At 36.0% G+C, this 20988-nt stretch overlaps 1 protein-coding gene across 3 annotated transcripts; it reads left to right on the top strand.

Annotated features, from left to right (window-relative positions):
* Positions 1–1175: 1175 nt before the first annotated feature.
* Positions 1176–20741, top strand: LOC131931347 (rap1 GTPase-GDP dissociation stimulator 1). Of its 3 annotated transcripts, none has more exons than XM_059288132.1 (16): positions 1176–1301; positions 3118–3213; positions 3370–3522; positions 3625–3750; positions 4064–4210; positions 11272–11400; positions 11857–11982; positions 12117–12245; positions 13663–13794; positions 14748–14888; positions 15217–15342; positions 16849–16938; positions 17445–17621; positions 17831–17959; positions 18936–19001; positions 20602–20741. In XM_059288132.1, exons 1-16 carry the CDS (start codon positions 1298–1300, stop codon positions 20739–20741), a joined length of 1911 nt encoding a protein of 636 aa, XP_059144115.1. In that variant the 5' UTR covers positions 1176–1297. The 3 variants fall into 3 exon arrangements, with proteins under 3 accessions (XP_059144115.1, XP_059144114.1, XP_059144116.1); XM_059288131.1 differs by having other exon boundaries at positions 18936–19067; XM_059288133.1 differs by lacking the exon at positions 18936–19001.
* The last annotated feature ends 247 nt before the right edge of the window (positions 20742–20988 follow it).

Below are 20988 nucleotides of genomic sequence, written 5' to 3'. Positions count from 1 at the left end.
TTACAGCGTTCACTCATCATCTAGATAGATCTAGTAGTACGTTTGTTGGCAAAAACTGATTGATCGTGACTTTTTTGCATTTACATTTATCGTTGAGAGAAACAAACAATGTAATCTAGAAAAATAAAGCAAATCAATCTTGAATACGGCAAAAGTGACAGCTAGGGCCTAGGAGATTCATACATTACATTTACAAATGATCAAAAATGGGACGCGAAATTTAAACTTGGGTAAAAATGGGCGTGGCTATTTGTTTGTTTACCTTTTTATACCAATAGAATTTATTTGATTTCTTATATTTAAAAAAAAAAGAAGATAAAGATAAATAAGCAAGAAATATCACATTCTCATTGAAACCGCATCTTTAGTTTCGATACATTTTTAAAGAGAGAGTCTGGAAGACTACGAGAGAAGCGAAATACCAGGTAAAAGCAAGGTGGAACGTAGGCCGAGACAAGGTATCGTCCGATTCGAAGTTTAGATATTCTTAATTTTCTTTTGGTAAACATGTTGCGAAATTGATAAAAAGTATTAGATAATCTTACCTTGGCTATTTTCACAGGTTCGTTAAATTCCCTGCCACCTTGAAGTCTAAATCCCCAGGGAGAGCCCCCTGTTAAAACTACAGTGAACGTGGTCATGTTTTGATCGAAACCGCCATGAAGCTGTGGAGCTATCACACGAAAAACGAATGGGTTAGCCTCGTCTGAGTTTCAAGAAAAATAGTCGACTCGTGGAAATCTAAAAATAGAACTGAATTATTTCAAATTATATACATTAACAGTCAAAAGACTAAAAAGTAATAATTTATGTGTAGTTTAAAACTTTTTAAAAATCATATTGTGATGTTAAAAGGAGATGTGTGTATATTTTGATAATAATACCCGAAAAGAATGTGTATCCTTTCGATTTTAAAGAATGCAAAAAATTAAATAGGCCTACAAACAAATATATTCTAGAACTACGTTATTTAAATTTATGCAAAGGGTATTATTCTTTAAAATATACAAATGTTTAAACTGTAGCATATTATTATGGTACTTAAATTATTATTATTTTATAAAATAAAAATAAGCTGTTAGATCTCGAGTCTAGATAGGATATATTGTGCGAATAATATGAATAACTTTTTGTATAATACGATTACCGATTTACTTCCGGTGTCAAGTTAGCAACACTGTAAACTGAGGCAGTGCTATGCTATTTTTTCATGATTCTTTTGTGATTGTTATGGATCTACGTTTTACAATTGGAAATTTGTTTTGAACTGAAAGTTGATACTGCCATTTAAAAGATCATGGGTAGGGTTTTAAAGTTAGTATGTGTGACAGTGTGTGACTGTGTTGTGTTGTGTAAGTCGTAAGTAAGTACTATCTAGATCTAAAAGTCATAAAATGTAGTTTAAAAAAAGTTAAGTAGATCTACATCTAGAATCTAATCTAGATCTGATTCTAGAAAATCTAGATCTAGTTAACTAGTAGTACTACTAGTCTCAGTCAGTAGTACTAGATCTAGAATCTAATAATATAATCTATCTATTTTGTTTCCTAGATCTAGATCTATTTTCTAGATTCACCAGATTGCCCTCTGAATCTAGATGCTAGGTTCTGTCTATGATTTACTTTTTTCGAGTCTACTTAGAGTGACTTAGACTGACTTAGAGTACTCAAACTCTTAAATACCACAACTACGTCTTTTGTGCTTGATAAACAGTTTACTGAGTTTAGTCAACTAACTCTCTAGATCTAGTTGAAGTAGTTGTTAGTTGTGTTACTAGTACTAGTCTTACTCTTATGATGATTACTACACAGTGAGTGACCCGAGTCTCTTACTAGATCTTATACTACTTAGTACTTAAGGGGTCATCCATAAATGTAAATGACGTCATGCTTTTTTTTGACGATTTTTACCTCCCTCCCTCCCCTCCGTCACACATCATCACAAAAAGCCAGACCCCCCCCCCTAAAATGATGTCACACCTCAGCCCACAACCCCCCTCAAAATTGCAGTTGAATTTTTTTTTAAACATCGATATTTTTCCAAAATCTTGTCTGAATTCTGTTGAAATAGAGTATTTTAATCAAATTCCTATTACAATTTATTTAAACAGTTTTCTAAAACGCGAAATAACGTCTAAAATATGTTTTCTAACATTGCTTTTTTATAATGCAAAAGTGTGACGTCGCACCATCTGACTCCCCCCTCCCTGTCACCGTCACAAAATTATGGACCCCCTCCCCTCTACAAGTGTGACGTCATTTATGGACAACCCCTAAGTACTTTAGATGTAAAAGACTAGAACTAATTCAAGATCAACTTGCAGTAGACTGAGTAGTCAACATATATTTAATCCCATTATTTATTTATTTTTAATTTTTAGGCCCTAATATTTAGATTTTAGATATTAAAGCCTATTTACTAATTTTATAACTTTGTCAAAAAAATGCAAATTAATTTGAAATTTTAATGATTTAACTTTGCCCATCTGTACAATTCATTCATTGTTATTATTAAAAAATCCTACACTTTGTTTTTAGGATTTGGAGAAAACATTTAACTCACTAAATGGGATATGTGTTATACCACTCTCTGATAATGTCACAATAATGGAGTCTTCTTTTTATGTAAAAAGAGCTTAGATTACTTGTAGTTAACTTGACAGAAATGTTACTTGCTAATGTTAATGCCATCTTCAAAACCTGAACTTTAGTCCTATCATAGCGCTAACTCAATAATTTCTGATCATAACATTAAATCTGAGATTACAAAACTACAATCTAACACACCTATTTTCAGAAGAGTATTATCAGACATTAGTAGTACCAATACTCCCACTTTATAAATATGTAATAATTAAAGCAAATAACTTGATAGATACTCATATAAACCGATCACATTTAATTTTAGATTAGAAAAGAATTAGACTGAAATAATGACCAGTAGGTAGGTGATAGTGATAATTTTCTAACATAATAAAATAGGCTAAATTTGAATTTAAAAAGATATAGACCATAGGCATTGTGTTTTAAAAGTAGTTTAAAATGTATTACCTTTTAACATTATCAATCTGATTATGTTGTTTTGGTCAAAGTATATTTTTAAATAACTATTTTCCAGACAATTTAATGGATTTGTTGTCAAAGATGAATATGAATGACTCGGATAGTCTGGTTGAAAAGGTTTCACAGCTCATCAAATTAGTGTGTGAGCTAAGTAAGTGCTTACTAATTACTTACCAATAGAACGTATTTCTAAACTTAAGAATATGAGCTTTTACTTTTCTGTTTCAAACACAGCTTAGTTGTATATTTGTAAAATCATTTAATATTTTTGCCTATGTAACTAGATATTTCTTTCTTCTCATTCAAGATGAAAGTGAGTCAGAGAAAGACAAAATACAAGATTCGATCATACATCATAGTTCTATGGATCTCGTTTTTAAGAAACTAGAGAGTGAGAGAAAAGAAGAGGAATCACTCTTAGCCAGCTGTGCGCAGTTGATTGCTGAACTTGCTAAAACAGGTTTGGGAAAGCTTAAACCTGAATGTATGCTACAGCGTTTTTTTTAAATTCTGATTGAATCATTAAACAACTAATGTATTATGACATTAATTTCTGTTATAGAGAGTTTAAGAGAACCGCTAGTGGACAAAGGTGTGATACCCAGTTTACTCAAGCATCTAACGAGCGATAACATTTCCCTGGCAACTCAAGTGTGTCGGGCACTAGGGAATATATGCTATGATAATGGTGAGTTGTTATAAAATAGATGCTATGATAATGGCCATTTGATATAAAATAAATGTTATTATAATGGAGAGTTCTTATGACAAATGTGGTATGATAATGATGAATTTCTATGAAATATGTGCATTGCTAATGGTAAGTTGTTATGAATTAAAATGTTTTGATTATGACAAATTGTTAAGAAAATTGTGCTCTATGGTGATTTGCAACAGTCTTCTAAAAATACGATGAGTTGCTTTTCCTTTTAAAAAATGTTCAATAAATAGCTTTATTTGATTTTTATTTCTCTATAATTCGTTATGATTTTGTTGTACAGACCAAGCTCGTATTGCTGTAGAGAAAGAAAAGAGTTTACCAATGATATTAAATGTGCTGTCTAAACAAAATAATAGCACAGAGGATGGGGCATCTCGTCTGCGAATTATTTTATGTGGCTTCCTTTTGAACCTCACCAACAACTGTGGTAAGTTCAGATATTGATGTTTTGTACTTATAGCAAAAACAAGCAGCTTTGATCATTTAAGTCTGGTTGCTTTTACAACTTGGATTCTTACAACCAGGTGAATTATATAAAAGCCTAATGTTGGTTTTTTTAAAATTGATAACATTAAACACAATTTTTTTTTTGGGGGGGGGGGGGGGGGGGAAGTCTTTTTATGTAGCTAATTTCTATGTCTAGTTATAATCCAAATGCCACTTAAGTTGCCTTATGTATGTTTTCTAGTAGTGCTGACAGTGGTATATGACATTTATTCTAATTATCTAATTTATTAAGTTGAGTGTGGCAACCTTTTATTGATGTGGTTTATTTATTATGTTAGGTGATATTTTTGTCACTATCATAATACTTATGTTGCTGTTTTTTTCTATTATCCTAGATCCACATAATTATAATTCACTGATACATTCAAATGATTAAGCTATATAGTTTTTAATTTGACATGCATTGATGATTCTATATGGTTAAAATATCATTTCTGAAAAAATATTATTTCTGAAAAAAACTGAAATGTAATGATTAGTCAAATAAAAATGTTATTAACTTAGTATGTTAAAAAAAGAGGTAAACTTTGAACTTGTTAGATGGAAAGTAAAAGCTTCTGGTAAGAATTAATACAGGAATTCTGTTTTAGCAGTTCTGTATAATATTCAAACACTGTTGATTTGTTTGTGAAATACTTGTATGGAATAGTCTAAAATTATTTTTCTAAATGGAATAATATCTTTAGATACTTGTTCTTAAAGTATTATCCATAAAAACTTTAGCTATATTGTTATATACTATCTCTGTTATATAATTTCTTGATTCTATTGTTATTAATTTGTTTTGTTGAGTATTCACTAATATGTTTGCTTAACTTAGTATCTCACGTTGTAAATATGTACTCCAAGAAGTCTAGTCATGTTCTTGTAACGTCCCCTGAGCTTAATATGTATGTGGTTTATAGAGAATTAAGCTCAACTTTTCCTAAGACTGTCAAATTTGTATGCCAGAGCTAAGAGAGGTGGGGCGAAAGGGAGACAATTCTGTTCACTGTGAAATCATGTTTTGTTGGTTCAGGGAAAGATAACCACTGTAATGGGCTACAGCTGCTACACTGCCTAGATGTGGCAGACATTGATTTGAATAATGAGATTCCCCCTGTGATGCCAAGCCCATTTTAAATTCCATTCTTCAAGACTGGACTTCTGTCTTCTTCAAGATGCAGGCATATCTTTAGATGTCTACTTGAATCATGTTTGTTATTGTTTAACATCAAGATGGGCTCAAAATCTTTGAATGTCTACCGTAATCTTATCTGCTACTCTATACATATCCTTTACAGAAATCAAGTTTAAAACAACAGTAACCTTTAAGCTCAATACACATTTAGTTGTACATTTTGATATTTAAATTTGAAATCTTTAACTGATTACAAGGTTTTGCTTCTTAAATTATAACTATCATTTCCTAAATATTCATTAACTTGTCCAAAAAATCATGCCCTAAATGTTCACTTATACTTCCTACATGTTCTCCAACATTTTCTAAATGTTCACTAATTTTTCCTAATTAATGACAAACATGTAACAGTATCCATGTAAATCCACTAACAATTTCGTGATTCATGACTAAGTTACTGATTGACAAGATGAAACAACCATCACCTACTTATGCCTCATTTAAGTATTGAATGACGTGAATCACCAATGATATCCATTCCCATCAACCCCTGTTGTATCAGGGAGCCTTTCATTACATATTCACTCTGTAATGGGGGCTCCTTTCATTACATATTCAATCTGTAATGGATAGAACTAAATTATTGATCAATTCCCGGCCATTACATTGTTCATGATGTACTGATTGATCATAGTTAAGTAAATCTAGTTCTCATTTTTTTCTCACTCTGGTGCAATAGCGTAGACAGGATCGTCTCATGTGGGGGGGGGGGGGGTTCAAATTTTTACCCGGGGACAAACTTTCTATTTGCACCCCCCTCCTCATACTTTATATATATATCGAGGGGTCTATGGGGGGGGGGGTTATGACCCCCCTGCCTACGCCACTGCTCTGGTGGAGTTCCCCAGTTTCAGGCATATACCAGATGGTCACGACTTGGTCAAATAAATAGAGTACATTTTGTTTTTCGCCATTCTTATAACAAGATAGATGGCCAATCAACCTTTAGTTATCATCTGAAGTATGAAGATGGTTGATTTATTCACTTTTAATGTTGGTTTTTTAGTCAGTTAAGGTAGGGCTGTGTGGAGTCACAACTACACCTGTTTTAAGTACAGTCAAACAGCACTAGGGAAGTAGCAACATGTTTGTCACGCAGATATTTCACCAGATAACTGTGTTTTTACTGAAGTTGTCAGATATTTCACCAGGATAACTGTGTTTTTACTGAAGTTGTCAGATATTTCAGCAGATAACTGTGTTTTTACTGAAGTTGTCAGATATTTCACCAGGATAACTGTGTTTTTACTGAAGTTGTCAGATATTTCACCAGGATAACTGTGTTTTTACTGAAGTTGTCAGATATTTCACCAGGATAACTGTGTTTTTACTGAAGTTGTCAGATATTTCACCAGGATAACTGTGTTTTTACTGAAGTTGTCAGATATTTCACCAGGATAACTGTGTTTTTACTGAAGTTGTCAGATATTTCACCAGGATAACTGTGTTTTTACTGAAGTTGTCAGATATTTCACCAGGATAACTGTGTTTTTACTGAAGTTGTCAGATATTTCACCAGGATAACTGTGTTTTTACTGAAGTTGTCAAGTATCAACTAGGAATTATGTAGGCCGCCTTCTTGTACCAGATTATCCAGTACAAAATGCTTAAGCATAATTTAGCAACATGGGAACCAAGTATAAAATAAATCATACTTGTCTAGCTTTGCATTTTCCATTTTAAGTAACTGGACATTCTAAAGAGTTGATTTCTGTATCATTTACCATTCTTTAAATTCTTTAAATTCTTAGCTACATTTAAAAAGGTAAACATTGTTGCAGCATCGTGTAACTAGATCATTTACCTACTAATTATCTTATTTTTATCGTTAAGTCGCTGTTTTTGACATGGGGGCCGAGTTGCTTGTTGCAGGAAGTTATCTCCCTTTAACCAAAGCAATTTTCTCTGATTTTCTCCCCTGTTCATTCCCCGAGCGTGGTGTTGTGTTCCGGCTAAATTAGATGATCAATTACGATAAAGTTGAATGTGTGGGCGGCAGGCTGACGTCATTGATTTTTGCTGAGGCTATCGTTCCGTGAACTCCAGGGACCAATGATAGGCTGGTAGTTTAGCGGTAGTACTGGACCGTTTTTTTGTTTCAGATCTTTTCCTCTTGATGATTTTTAAACTAGCCGACTGTTTGCATCGACTTGACCACTCTACTTTCTTCTCTTTAACTTGATTTACAAAAGTTTGAGTGCGACTGATATTATAATTGAGGAACCAATTTTACAATAGTATCGAGGGAAAGTATATAAAATAGGTTACCTCAATATAGCTATATCCGGTGAAGATACCAAAGCCCAGTTTTAAGCCCTAAGGTGTTGTTCATGTGACTAGGTGCCAAAATGGGTTGCAAAAAGTAATCGAAAGTTTGAGGGGGGGGGGGGTGCAAATCGAACGTTTGAGGGGAGGGTGCAAATCGAAAGTTTGTCCCCGGGCGCCGGGAAGGGTCGCTACGCCTGTGGGGAGAGGAAAGTATGACCAGACACTTTGAAATTTTAAAAAGGAACTTTTTAAAGAATTCTTAGAAGGCGCAATTGAAAACCTTTTTTTTTTTTTGTAAATTGAACTAAAAATATATTAGTATTATCAGTATACTTATACCTAATATTGACCCAGCTCATTTAATGTGAGAACAAAATTGCCGTTTAAACAAAACGAAACTTGCGGTGAGGACGGGGGAGGGAGGTATGCTGCAGTGTGATATTTTCTAAAGGGGGTCAGACTTTATGACGCGGGGAGCCCAGATGTCGTTTAAAAAAAGCGTGACCCCTAATCTCAAATTTATAGAATAGTCAAAGAGAAAACGGAGTATCGTAGGTGCAGTGTGTCTTCCAGACACTTGATATTTTCGGGGGGAGGGAGGGGGCGATCAACATTTTCAGGGGGGGGGGGGCGGACACTGGTAAAAGTATATGTTTTCTATATAAATTCCATTTCGCTCGAAGAGATGTCTGGAAGAAACTCTGCGTAGGTGAGGTGCTGACTGAAGATATGTAGCACAATGAAATAACGGCTGAGAAACTCAGCTAGTCTCCATCATCATCACCAAACGCCCCCCGCCCCTACAATCAATCTGTATCAGAGGGTCGCTTGGTCTGGTCATCGATTTGTCTGAGAGTTCTGACCTTGGAACTCGTCGGCTGCGTGGGAGTCATAATCATCGTTACCATAATCGTGTGTGGGGGAGGGGGAGATATGATAACAATACAGGGGGAGGGGTACGCCACACAACTACTGAACCACTAGATAAACTTGTGGGAGCGAGTATCTCCCCTTTTGAATGGTACCCATTTATAGCTGCCTGCTGTAGATGTCCATCACTTTGATCATCGTGTAATGACACCCCGCCCCATGTCTATGGTTGGGGGTGAGGGGAGACGCGTATGCCTATCTTCACATGCTCCTTATCTTGACGACAGCAACTAGAAGCTCTACACTGTGAGTCCCCTTGACATGGCCAGGTATTTGTCAGAATTGCTGTCAAACCTGAAACATTTCAACTGCGATTCGTTGTCAGAGACCACCTAACACAAAACATTGAAGAGCACAGAAGATCTAGCATTGTTCACTCGGGGTGTTTTTATTGGTACTGTTCTACTACTATGGTTTTTTTTTTTTTACTTTCTTGAAATCCGAGTACAAGGTGGAAGTATTTTAATATCGAAATCAAGATTTTGACAAATCTCGGCGTTTTACACCTTTCTGGGTGGGAAAAAACGAGGTTTGCAATCTTGTATGTATTGGTGTGTCTCTGTGTGTAAACACGATCTAAAGTAGCGTTTCAGTTAGGTTGATATTTCATATATTAGAATTAGATCCTTTACATAGCCTTCTATAAAATTTTGGTGATTTCCGGTGACGATATATTTTACTTTTTTATTAGCGGTTTCCAAAAAAAAAAAAAAAAACGAGCGGTTTCGTCACACACTTACCCTACCAATTATTTTACTAGCCCAATACCACTGGAAGTGTCCATTCTACATCGATCTACAAATAGACAAATAGACTAGAAAGTTAGGGGAGCTCACTCCCACTTCTTAAAATCTCACTGTTGTAAAGTTAGGGATCGTATTTTGAGTTTATTTTCGACAACTCGGGTCAATCAAGGGAGGCTAGCAAAATCTACTGAAGACAACTCCCGGTTACTTTTTTTTTACTCCCCCCATCGACTGTTTACTTTTATTTGATGACTCAGCTGTTTAGGCCTAGCTCGTATCCACTCTGGTAATATCAAATTATTAATCTATTGTGTGTGTGTATGTATGCGTGTGTGTAGGCTACTAGCATACACGTGACTGGGGGCTCATGTAGCTGTAGTGGACCAATGCAAGCTAGATAAAATCTACATCGATTTCCTGGTCCTATGCTAGATAGAGGAACTTGTAGACGTGTAGCCAACTTGTGTACTGTATTCTGTTTACGGCTTCTGTCCTTATATATTGTTACACATTGACGTGTGTGCTTGCTGCTCATATGACCTTTTTATAACCTGACCCTCAATGGGTTAATGATCCACTTGTTTGGACATTAAGGGTTAATGACTCACATATTAAGACAGAATAGGGTTAATGACTTACATATTACATATCAGAACTGAATAGGGTTAATGACTTACATATCAGGACAGAATAGGGTTAATGACTTACATATCAGGACAGAATAGGGTTAATGACTTACATATTACATATCAGGACAGAATAGGGTTAATGACTTACATATTACATATCAGAACTGAATAGGGTTAATGACTTACATATTACATATCAGGACAGAATAGGGTTAATGACTTACATATCAGGACAGAATAGGGTTAATGACTTACATATCAGGACTGAATAGGGTTAATGACTTACATATTAGGACAGAATAGGGTTAATGACTTACATATCAGGACAGAATAGGGTTAATGACTTACATATCAGGACTGAATAGGGTTAATGACTATCATATTAGGACTGAATATGGTTAATAACCAATTTATTTTGACAGGAGGATTTAACAACCTATATATTATGACAGAAATATTTAATGTGACAGAATGACCAACATTTTGTGACAGAATGGGTTAGGATGTATCTTGTTAGAATGCATGACTTCAACAGAATGCTGCCATCAGACATGTACTAGGCTAGGGACCCTCCCTGTAAATATCAAGTTTACTTGATTAGGGCCCCTCCCTGTAAATATCAAGTTTACCTGACAAGGGCCCCTCCCTGTAAATGTCAAGTTTGACTTAAGATGTCCGTTATACCAGTGAGGCTACACTATGCCACATCCATGTAGTGTCCTTGAGTCCCATCCACTGATGCTATGCCACCCCATTTTAGTGATACTTTACAATGCTCAACTCTCTTTGAGAATATTAATAGTTACCATTTTATACTGTTTATACTATTGCATTGTATTGGATTGTAAGTAATTGTAATAAGAATGAGATCTTGACAATATTGTTACAACTGCAATATTTCTAGTTTTTTGTTGTCTTGACAGAATTACTTCAGGATAGTGCAATAGATGAGAATGTGTTTGTCTCTTGTCTTGACAGAATTACCACAGGATAGTGCAATAGATGAGAATGTGTTTGACTCTAGTCTATTCTTGTCTTGACAGAATTACTTCAGGATAGTGCAATAGATGAGAATGTGTTTGACTCTTGTCTTGTCTTGATAGAATTACTACAGGACAGTGCAATAGATGAGAATGTGTTTGACTCTTGTCTTGTCTTGACAGAATTACTACAGGATAGTGCAATCGATGAGAATGTGTTTGACTCTAGTCTATTCTTGTCTTGACAGAATTACTACAAGACAGTGCAATAGATGAGAATGTGTTTGAGTACCTCAACACCTGCCTGAGCTCACACATGGAGGACGGTGACCTAGTCAACATGGCATTACTTACCATTGGCAGTATTACAGAGTCAGGTAGGAGCTCAGCCCTATTTTTTTACCAGCATGTGTTTGGAAGGCAGTAGCTTTGGTTTTACTTGTGTTTATACCTGTGTTATTATACATCAACATTGAGGATGTGTTGGAAAGGGGGAGTAGCAAAAATCTTTATTTAAGTATCAACATAGAGCATGTGAGCCATATATTCATCAATAGTCAGTATTCTTGTTTTAATCAATTAAATATTAGTTAGTTTGTTGATGGCTTGGTTTGAGATCTGTAATAAGAATTGGGACATTTTTTTTTAAAAAGATTGTGTTGCTAAATAGAAGCAGTTGACCTGTTGTCTTGATTAGGTTTGACAAAACTTAATTTAACTTGAATTTTAAAGAAAGAACACATACAAGAAAAACATGGAATTTTATACATACATTTGACATGTGAAGGATTAGAAGGCTTTAAGTTGGTTCTTATGTTGACTTTTGTTTTCAGACTCAGGGAAGGCCGCAGCCATCAAGTCTGGACTTCTGGACACATTCAAACAACTGCTGGACACATCAGTGGAAGAAAATATTCTGGTCATGATAGTGGACCTGCTGGCCAATCTAACAGAATCAGGTCAGGGGGTCTTCTAACTCATTTTATTTCAGGTCAGGTTGGGTAATTCACTAACTGATTATGTTCAGTCTTATTGGATTTGTTTTCATCTCATCCTTATTTGACTTGTAAAATGTTTATATTTGCATTCATAGAGACCGCTAAAGACATAGCAGCTGAGAATGGACTGTGTCAATGTCTTGTCAACATTGTCAACTCTGATGCCCATGATGCAGAGCTGGTCAAGACAGCCTCTGATGTTTTGGTCTCTATTCTAGTAGGAGGTTAGTTTATGTTGACTTTATAGTGCAGCCTCTGTTTTGGTCTCTATTCTAGTAGGAGGTTAGTTTATGTTGACTTTATAGTGCAGCTTCTGATGTTTTGGTCTCTATTCTATTAGGAGGTCAGTTTTTGTTGCTTTTATTGTGCTAGAAGTCAGTTAATCCACTGCGGATCAATTTTAATTATCCTAGGGGTCAATATCTTTTGCATTATTCCCCCTAGGTTTTACTTACTTAACCCTGCTTAAGGCTAGTCTCATTTTCTTTAATCCAATAATAGACAAACAAAGCCTTGCTCTGCAAAAAAAAAATATGAATTCCATTGTTAATGTAAACAGCATTAGTGTCTGCAATGATATTGTTGTTTACTGAACTGAAATTTGATTCTTAGCTCTTGTGATGAAGAGGTATTCAAAAGTTTTAGCACTATGAAGATTGTATCAGAAAAGAGGTGTCATGGTGTGTAAGGTGCATTAAACTGGTATGGGCTGTACACGACTGCTGTAAGGTGCACCACACTGGTGTGAGGTGCACAAGACTTGTGTAAGGTGCACATGACTGGTGTATGGTGCACAGGACTGGTGTAAGGTGCACCAAACTAGTGTAAGGTACACCAAACTTGTGTAAGGTGCACATGACTGGTGTAAGGTGCACCAAACTAGTGTAAGGTACACCAAACTTGTGTAAGGTGCACATGACTTGTGTAAGGTGCACCAAACTAGTGTGAGGTGTACAGGACTGGTTTAAGGTGCACCAAACTGGTGTGAGGTGCACCAGACTGATGTAAGGTGCACAGGACTGGTGTAAAGTGCAGCTACATGTGTGAGGTGCACCAAACTGGTGTAAGGTGCACCAAACTGGTGTCTCAGTTGAACTGATAGTCATGTGTCTTCCTAGTCTATTAAAAGTTTTTTATCATCTCTTCTTTTATACTACACTGGCTGATTAAAATATATAGAGAAAATAAATAATGAAGAGATTAAGTTGGAGGATGTACTGTGCAGGTAAAAAGGGAGGGTGTACTGGAAGTCCCCCCCCCCCCCCCATCTGTTTGACACCCATTAGAGAACACCTTGTGTTGGAATGTTAAGTGGAACCACCTGTCTAGATGGTGGGAGAGTGAGTTGTTTACCTGAGGTGCCCTGCTCACACAGTCCTCAAGGTGATACAGTCAGGTTGTTGTGGTCAGGTCCTGGCTGCTGTCTCACTTGTAAGCCACTAGCTGGGCTTTTGTAGTGCAGATAGGGTAGGCTTTATTTGGCAGACAGGTTAAGAACATCAATGAATCTCAGCCTTTGTAATTTCTGTATCATATCATAAAGATCTTGCTCCATGTCACATGATCTGGTACCATGTCACATGATCTGGTACCATGTCACATGATCTAGTACCACATTACAATGATCTTGCACCCCTGCAGATAACAGCATGGAGAAGCTGTACATGGGTGGGACAGGACCAATCCTTCTACAGTCTATAGCCTGGCTCTCCTCAGAGAAAGACACCCTCAAGGCTCTAGGCACACTGGCCATTGGCAACTTTGCTAGAAGAGGTAAGTAGAGGTTGACCTTCAGGTACACAGCATCCAGGTGTTGACTTACCTCCACTGTGAAGGTGTGTTGTGTTGACCTACCCCCACTGTGAAGGTGTGTTACCACCTGTGTTGACCTACCCCCACAGTGAAGGTGTGTTGTGTTGACCTACCCCCACAGTGAAGGTGTGTTGTGTTGACCTCCCCCCACTGTGGAGGTGTGTTGTGTTGACCTACCCCCACAGTGAAGGTGTGTTGTGTCGACCTACCTTCCACTGTGGAGGTGTGTTGTGTTGACCTACCCCACTGTGAAGGTGTGTTACCTCCTACCTCCACTGTGAAGGTTTGTTACCTCCTACCCCCCCCCCCCCCCTGTGATGCTGTGTTGTGTTGACCTACCCCCACTGTAAAGGTGTGTTATGTTGACCTACCCTCACTGTGAAGATGTGTTGTGTTGATCTACCCCCACTGTGAAGGTGTGTTGTGTTGACCTTCCCCCCCCCCCCACTGTGAAGGTGTGTTGTGTTGACCTAACCCCACTGTGAAGGTGTGTTGTGTTGACCTACCCCCACTGTGAAGGTGTGTTGTGTTGACCTACCCCCACTGTGAAGGTGTGTTGTGTTGACCTACCCCCACTGTGAAGGTGTGTTATGTTGGCCTACCCCCACTGTGAAGATGTGTTACCACCTGTGTTGACCTACCCCCACTGTGAAGATGTGTTGTGTTGACCTACCCCCACTGTGAAGGTGTGTTGTGTTGACCTACCCCCACTGTGAAGGTGTGTTGTGTTGACCTACCCCCACTGTGAAGGTGTGTTGTGTTGACCTACCCCCACTGTGAAGGTGTGTTACCTCCTACCCCCACTGTGAAGGTGTGTTACCTCCTACCCCCACTGTGAAGGTGTGTTGTGTTGAAATAACCCCACTGTGATGTTGTGTTGTGTTGACCTGTGAAGATGTGCTACTCTCCTGCAGACACCTACTGCCTCCAGCTGGTGGAGATGGGCATCATAGAACAGTTGGTGACCCTCCTCAAGTCTAGTGGGCCAGGACCTGATTCAAGTTTTACATTACAGCATGCAGTGCTGAGTACACTGAGGAATCTGGCTATACCAGGTACTCATTTTCTCTAATACAAATATATGCCACATGAACAGTGTCATGATTTATTATTTTAACATTGTATCATTTCATGCTAAAAAAAACTCACATAAACTGCACAATTATCTTTTTTTGTTACATAATGTTTTATATATACATAATGTCTATAATTAAAATATTTTCAAATGACTAATAATAATACTACCTGTTATGTGAAAATAAATTATAATAAGTTTTTTTACAATAGTCATTGAAAGTTTGAGGTTTTTAAAAAGTTAGAACATGAACTGACTGTAGAATATTTCTAAACAAACTATGGTGTACATTCTCTGTTACCTTTTAGTGGATAACAAGTCTCGCCTGTTTGAGGCCGGAGTGCTAGAGGTCTGCATGAGTCTGATACATTCTGAAGTCATGGCCGTGGTCTTCAAGCTTCTGGGTGTTCTACGCATGTTGATAGAAGGTCAAGGTGAGATGCCTGCTGCACATGTGTGTCATTGTTTTTTAAGTAAATTTTACACCAATTATTATGATACACTGGTTTTATTCCTAAATACAGCTGATCAATGTGCAGTTTATAGGTTTCAAAGTATTAATGAAGTATTGCTGAATTAGATGCCAAGGGAAGTAATAAGTTTCCATTTTGTTATTTCACCATCTATTCCTGGCAGTCAATTTTAATGATTTTTTTAAAGAGAGGAATTTTTTTTAAAAGTAAAGGCAGTGAAACTATTGAAACTATAATCAATCAGAATGTCTTGGCTGATGAATCAGACTTCGATTACAATGAAAATAGATGTAGTTATAGTGCTTTTCCATGTTTTTTAGCACTGTCTAGGTTTGATACAAATTTTTTGAATATATAAATATCATTTCATTATTTAAACTCAAACAAGACTATATTCTTATATAGTCTTATAATGCTTTAATTTTTTTTTAAAGTATTATGGTTCTTGTCATAACAAAAATAATGCTAAAAATTATTTTTTAAAGTTCAGAAGTTAAAAAATTGTGAGATCTTTTTACATACTGAATTTAGCTAAGGTAGAAAGTCTACTTTAATTATCTGTTAGCCTTTTCTGTTCTAGATTTATTTAATCAACCAAATATTTGTATGTGATGATTTTACTGGAGCCCTTAGCCATCTTGTATAAAGTATTCAATTGCCCCATGTTATAATCCCATTAGAGGCTGCTGCTATGTTGTATAAAGTATTCAATTGTTCCATGTTATAATCCCATTATAGGCTGTGGCTATCTTGTATGAAGTATTCAATTGCCACATGTTATAATCCCATTAGAGGCTGTATAAAGTATTCAATTGCCCCATGTTATAATCCCATTAGAGGCTGTATAAAGTATTCAATTGCCCCATGCTATAATCCCATTAGAGGCTGTATAAAGTATTCAATTGCCCCATGTTATAATCCCATTAGAGGCTGTATAAAGTATTCAATTGCCCCATGTTATAATCCCATTAGAGGCTGTATAAAGTATTCAATTGCCCCATGTTATAATCCCATTAGAGGCTGTATAAAGTATTCAATTGCCCCATGCTATAATCCCATTAGAGGCTGTATAAAGTATTCAATTGCCCCATGTTATAATCCCATTAGAGGCTGTATAAAGTATTCAATTGCCCCATGCTATAATCCCATTAGAGGCTGTATAAAGTATTCAATTGCCCCATGTTATAATCCCATTAGAGGCTGTATAAAGTATTCAATTGCCCCATGTTATAATCCCATTAGAGGCTGTATAAAGTATTCAATTGCCCCATGTTATAATCCCATTAGAGGCTGTATAAAGTATTCAATTGCCCCATGTTATAATCCCATTAGAGGCTGTATAAAGTATTCAATTGCCCCATGCTATAATCCCATTAGAGGCTGTATAAAGTATTCAATTGCCCCATGTTATAATCCCATTAGAGGCTGTATAAAGTATTCAATTGCCCCATGTTATAATCCCATTAGAGGCCGCTGCCATCAAGTTGGGACAAGAGAGAGCTTTTCTTGACTGTTTGAGTGACTGGTGTGGGGTGGAAGCCCATGCTGGGGTTAAAGGTAAGAGGTCAGATTTTCTTGCAAAAATATAATAAATACAAATATAATAAGAACTCTGCTTCATCTGTCCAATGGATTGCTAGGCTTAGAGAGGATTCTATCAGGCATCTTTTTAAACTCAATACAACAAAGCTAATTTTTGCTATAGAACACAAAAATTAGTGTTGTCACGCATTTGTGTTCAATGTTTGCCTTTTTCTGATCAGCACAAGACATGGGATTAAGAGTTAAATATGGTATGTCATGGTAATACTGGTTCAAAGTATCAGTATGTTGATTATAAAAATACAAGCCGACCAGCGGTGTAGCTTATGCCTCTATTTAGTTGTTTTATTTTCTACTTTTCAGTAATTCATAATTTGGGAATTCAACACTACCAATGTTGCGACTAAAAATATTTTGCTTTAAAACACTGGAGAGCGAGGAGGGAGTGGTGGGAGGAGGGTTAGAGAGTCTAGAAAGTTATACAGATAGATGTAGGCCTACTGATCATTTGTGTGTTCTAGGGGAAGCAACCAGGGTAATGGCATCCCTGGTAAAGAACAGCAGGTCCTCAGCAGTTATACAGAACCTCATCAGAGCTGAGGGCATCGGACATTTGGTATCTATGGCAACCTCAGAGCATCTAGTCATGCAGAATGAAGCCATATTGGCACTGACCATGATAGCCAGTACAGCACTTGGTATGTAGTGTTTCTCATGCGGAAGTTAATGAGTACTCTGTACATGACTGAGTGACCCTAACCTTTATAGACGTCAACAATGTATGTAGTTTTATTGTACTGAAATAACTCGCAGAGTACTGTGACCTCTAGAAGTGACTCTACATGACTGAGTGACACAAACCTTTAAAGATGGCAACAATGTGTGTAATTATCTCCCCCCCCCCCAGCTGAAGCAGCTATACCACTGAAGGAAGCCAACCTGGCAGAGACCATAGTGACGCTGTTGAAGGATGAGAAGCTGCCTGCGGAGATGGTGTGCAATATTTTTAGTCTCCTCAAGTCTCTCTCCAATGCAGGTAAACATTCACTGTGTTTAGTATATTCTACAACATACGGTTTCAGTTTCAGTGACTGTAAAACAAAGTAGGAGTGACTTTTTTCATACAGGGTGATATGTTTCTACACTCTGCTAGAAAACAAAATGACAGGGTTAGTTAAAATAAAAAATTTGCTTCAACCAATACCTTTTAGTCTAAATCTCATAGCTTTTCAATTTTTTCCTTACTAACCTAATAGAGGATCTATTGAAATTTTGAATACTTCAAACTAGTTTAAAGATTGTTTGCTTAAAGTAGTGAGATCTATCTAGATAAGGGTTTACTGTGTGGCTCTTTTGTATAATGTGACACTTTTAATTAGGGTCATAGTCTAAGAAAAAAAAATTTCATTTGTATAAAACGATTTTCTCTGGAGTTTCTAGAATCTATATCTTATCAGAACTAAACATAACTTTCAGTATCTTAACATTATCATAAATAAATATAACTTTCAGTGTTGCAATAACAAAATTATCAACTACTACAGGTGACTGACCCCTGACACAAACCAATATTTGACACTATCTATAAGGTTACTGACACCTGACATTTAACCATGTCTACATAATGTCCACTGTGTGATCTGGTATTGTTGATCAGCTGCTACTCAGCACATCACATGGTAGTCATTCCTCTTTGAAAAGCCCCTCCCTCTGTCTTAAGTTTTTACATGATTTTTTTTTAGATTTGTATAGATTAACCTTATGATTCTTCCCTGTAACTTATTATCCTATTTCCTATTAGGTTAACTGTACATTTCCAGCTTTCTATAGATTAGTTAACCTTATCATTTAACTCCCCTGTTTTTGTTTATCTCCTTTGATATCTAGTACACCCAACTGTTTAAAGATTTAGCAAACTAGGAATAAGAAAAAAAATGTTTGTTGGATGTTGGTGGTGTATACAAAATGTTAGTCTGGCAAACTGTTGTGACTAACACTGGCCATTATTTCAGCATCCTTGTCTGTGCATCCACCCTGTGCGCTACTCGCCTGCACTGGTCTTATGCCCGACGTTCGCAGTAGGCTCCCTTTCTTTTTTCCTTCTCTTCCTCTTGTTTTTGGGTTGAGACTTCGCGGGCACCATGGTAATATCATCATTATATTTCCACAGTTAGCCCGCACTCTTTGCATCTTTGACATGTTTTTAAATTGTGTGGCCACAATTCAATACTGGCACAAGTTATTTAATTAGATTTTAAAGTTAATTAAAACCAAATGTAAACCTGCCCCTGAAGTCTTTACATGTTGTTCCAACTCTTCCTGTCTCACTCAGTGATGTGTTCATCTTTTTACGTGCATGCTTATTCACTTCAAATAAATATTATTACTGCAGAAAAAATGTAAAGAAATATTTGTTTTCTTTATGTTTTGTCTTTTTTTATTTTTATTTATTCAAAACTTTTTGACTAAGTGAGATAAAGGAATCAATTATAATTTCTGCTTTTTTTTCTATGCTTTATTTTTTTCTATACCTTTAAAAATTATTTGATTCCTTCCCTTTCATCATAAATTTGCTATGATAATATTAGTTTATTATTTGATTGCTTCCCTTTAAACATAAAATGGGTAATATTTATTTAAATTAAATTTTAAAGTAAATAAAAAAAAATTAATTACAAATTTTCAAGAGATAGGAATGTTTGTTCTTTGATGTAGTAAAATCTATCAGTTTTTCTGCTTTGTTTAGGTTTTTTAAGGTTGTCTTAAGGCAAACTATACTCCAAACCTTCAATTTGTCCTTTTATAAAGTCTTGGTAACTTTATAATTATAAAGCAAAAGTAATAATTAATTCAACATCTAGAATTTTAAAAATATCAGTTACTTATAAAAAACTCCATCATTTAAAACCTTGTATTTATTTTGTCAAAAACTAAAATGATTTTTTTTTTAATTGCATCATTTTAGTTTTATTGTTTGTCAAAGTACCAAAAATAAAGTTTTTTAAAATTGCTAGCCTTCTACCACTATCCTTGCGCAGATACACCTGTTTTCATAGATCATTAAAGCACAGCATAATGAAATCAATACAGCATGCCTTAACATGTGATCATTTTGCTAGCCGCTGATAATTTATTTCATGCAACATTTCCACGTACCTATTGATGTTTTAGCTCCTCAGTTTTTATAGCCTGGTGTAACAGGTGTTTGCTAGCTGTTGATATGTTTTCCAAGCTTGCCTGGCTGAGTTTTGTTCACAGTTAATCCTTTCAAATATTGACCCTTTACTGGCTGGTTGTTTTATGTATTCTGTATGTTTCAATGTTTAATCTATACTTGCCTGGGAGACTAGAAAAAAAGATGTTAGCCCAATTGATTGAAAAGCTGACTCAGTAATGATTTCTTCTTGTTGAAAGAGTTTGTTATTACTCCTTATGAGCATAAATCTTCAGCTACTGACCATTTGTTATAACTAATATTCAATTAACCGGCTAAATAAGAAAACATTTGTATTCTTAATTAATGAAGATAATTCAATTATAATACTTTTTTTTAATAGAGAGAATGATTATTACTTCTCATTCAAACAGTTCCTATTTTGTAATTAATTGAATTCTCCTAGTTTTAAGCACTTGTAAAGTTCTGACTGTGTATGTGACTATTACTTAATTTTTTCCCAGGAAACCTTCAAGAAGAAATTTTAACCTCAGGTGTGATAGACCTGGTCCGATCTGTAGGTGAACGTCACGCAGACCAGAGGGTCAAGGATGCAGCAGTGTCCACACTGCATTTATTAGAAGAGTCCATGATTTGTAGCTGAAAATGTTCCCCTCACTCTTGCTGAATTCTTGATATAACTTGTGTTCTAGAAGCATCTTATTGCTTGGCATTCCTAAATTAGGTCAGTGTGCCCAGTGTTGGAACGTACTTCCTGTGCTGCCTGCAAAATTAGCTGCCGTAAAAAAAAAATGTATGTATAGCCAAGTATCCAATTTTGGTTTATTCAGAGAATATTTGTTTGATTAGACAACACTGTCTAAAAAATGTTCTGTTTGATGCTGTCATTC

Source organism: Physella acuta, unplaced genomic scaffold (assembly GCF_028476545.2).
Source record: "Physella acuta isolate Inbredline_101_S28 unplaced genomic scaffold, ASM2847654v3 ptg001947l, whole genome shotgun sequence".
Lineage (NCBI taxonomy): Eukaryota > Metazoa > Mollusca > Gastropoda > Physidae > Physella > Physella acuta.
This window is presented reverse-complemented; position numbering and strand designations above follow the sequence as displayed.

Bases quoted from the DNA above. Each gene is read 5' to 3' on its own strand.
- LOC131931347 (XM_059288131.1), top strand. The intron at 3,523-3,624 runs GTTTGGGAAAGC...TTTCTGTTATAG, and splicing joins TGCTGAACTTGCTAAAACAG to AGAGTTTAAGAGAACCGCTA. The intron at 14,889-15,216 runs GTACTCATTTTC...GTTACCTTTTAG, and splicing joins GAGGAATCTGGCTATACCAG to TGGATAACAAGTCTCGCCTG.